The sequence below is a fragment of the Perkinsus marinus genome, assembly GCF_000006405.1.
Source record: "Perkinsus marinus ATCC 50983 genomic scaffold scf_1104296965382, whole genome shotgun sequence".
Taxonomy (NCBI): domain Eukaryota; phylum Perkinsozoa; order Perkinsida; family Perkinsidae; genus Perkinsus; species Perkinsus marinus.
The window spans coordinates 1-1,052 of NW_003204325.1; the positions used below are offsets into that span (position 1 = coordinate 1).

Here is a 1,052-nt window from a genome sequence, read left to right on the forward strand (position 1 = left end):
GAGGCCCCTGCCAAGAAGCCTGCTGCCCAGAAGGCCGCCACCAAGAAGACCGTTGCTAAGAAGGCCGCTGCTGAGGAATCTAGCTCCAGCGACTCTGACTCTAGTGAGGATGAGGCCCCTGCCAAGAAGCCTGCTGCTAAGAAGGCCGCTGCGAAGAAGGCCGCTGCTGAGGAGTCTAGCTCTAGCGACTCTGATTCGGACGAGGAGATGGAGGACGCCAAGCCGGCAGCCAAGAAGGTCGCTGCTAAGAAGGCTGAGGAGTCCGACTCTAGCGATAGTGACAGTGATGATGAGGAGGAGGAAGCCCCCAAGAAGGTGAAGGCCGCTGCTGCCGCTGAGGAGGAAGAGAGTGAGGATTCTGGTAGGTGTGGAGGTCCCCTTCTTGCTAGTGATGGATTGTCTCTTTGTGTCAGATGATGAGATGGAGCAAGCCCCCACTGGCAAGCGTGCTGCTTCTGAGGCCACTACTGAGGAGGACGAGGCTCCCGCTCCGAAGAGGGCCAAGATGAACGACGGTTCCGCCCAGGAGTCTGTCGAAAGGTCCAAGTCTGTGTTCATTGGCAACTTGCCTTTCTCTATGACAAAGGAGTGGCTCGAGCAGATCTTCAGCTGGTGTGGTGACATTGAAAGAGTGAGCATCCCCACTGACTGGGAGAGCGGCAAGATCAAGGGTTTTGCTTTCCTCGACTTTGCTGATGAGGACTCCGCTGAGAAGGCTGTCGGCAAGAATGGTGAGGACTGTGAGGGCCGCGACTTGCGTATCAACTACAGCTTCCCCAAGAATGACAATGCCCATGGTGGTAAGGGCAAGGGCGGCAAGGGTAAGGGCAAGGGCCATCATGAGCTCGGCGAGAAGTCTGCCTCGGTGTTTGTCGGTAACTTGCCTTGGTCCATGACCCAGGACTGGCTTTATGAGGTCTTCGGTGACTGCGGAAGCATCACTCGTTGCTTTATGCCTACTGATAGGGAGACTGGCAATCCCCGTGGTTTCGCCTATATCGATTTTGACACTGAGGACTCTGCTGAGAATGCTACTAAGCTTAGTGGCACTG

At 56.0% G+C, this 1,052-nt stretch overlaps 1 protein-coding gene across 1 annotated transcript; it reads left to right on the top strand.

Moving 5' to 3' along the window:
• Positions 1–207: 207 nt before the first annotated feature.
• On the top strand, positions 208–1,008 carry Pmar_PMAR019262 (Polyadenylate-binding protein, putative; the record flags this gene model as incomplete). Its single annotated transcript, XM_002769616.1, has 4 exons — positions 208–361; positions 414–855; positions 917–923; positions 967–1,008. 4 exons carry the CDS (start codon positions 208–210, stop codon positions 1,006–1,008), a joined length of 645 nt encoding a protein of 214 aa, XP_002769662.1.
• Positions 1,009–1,052: the final 44 nt, after the last annotated feature.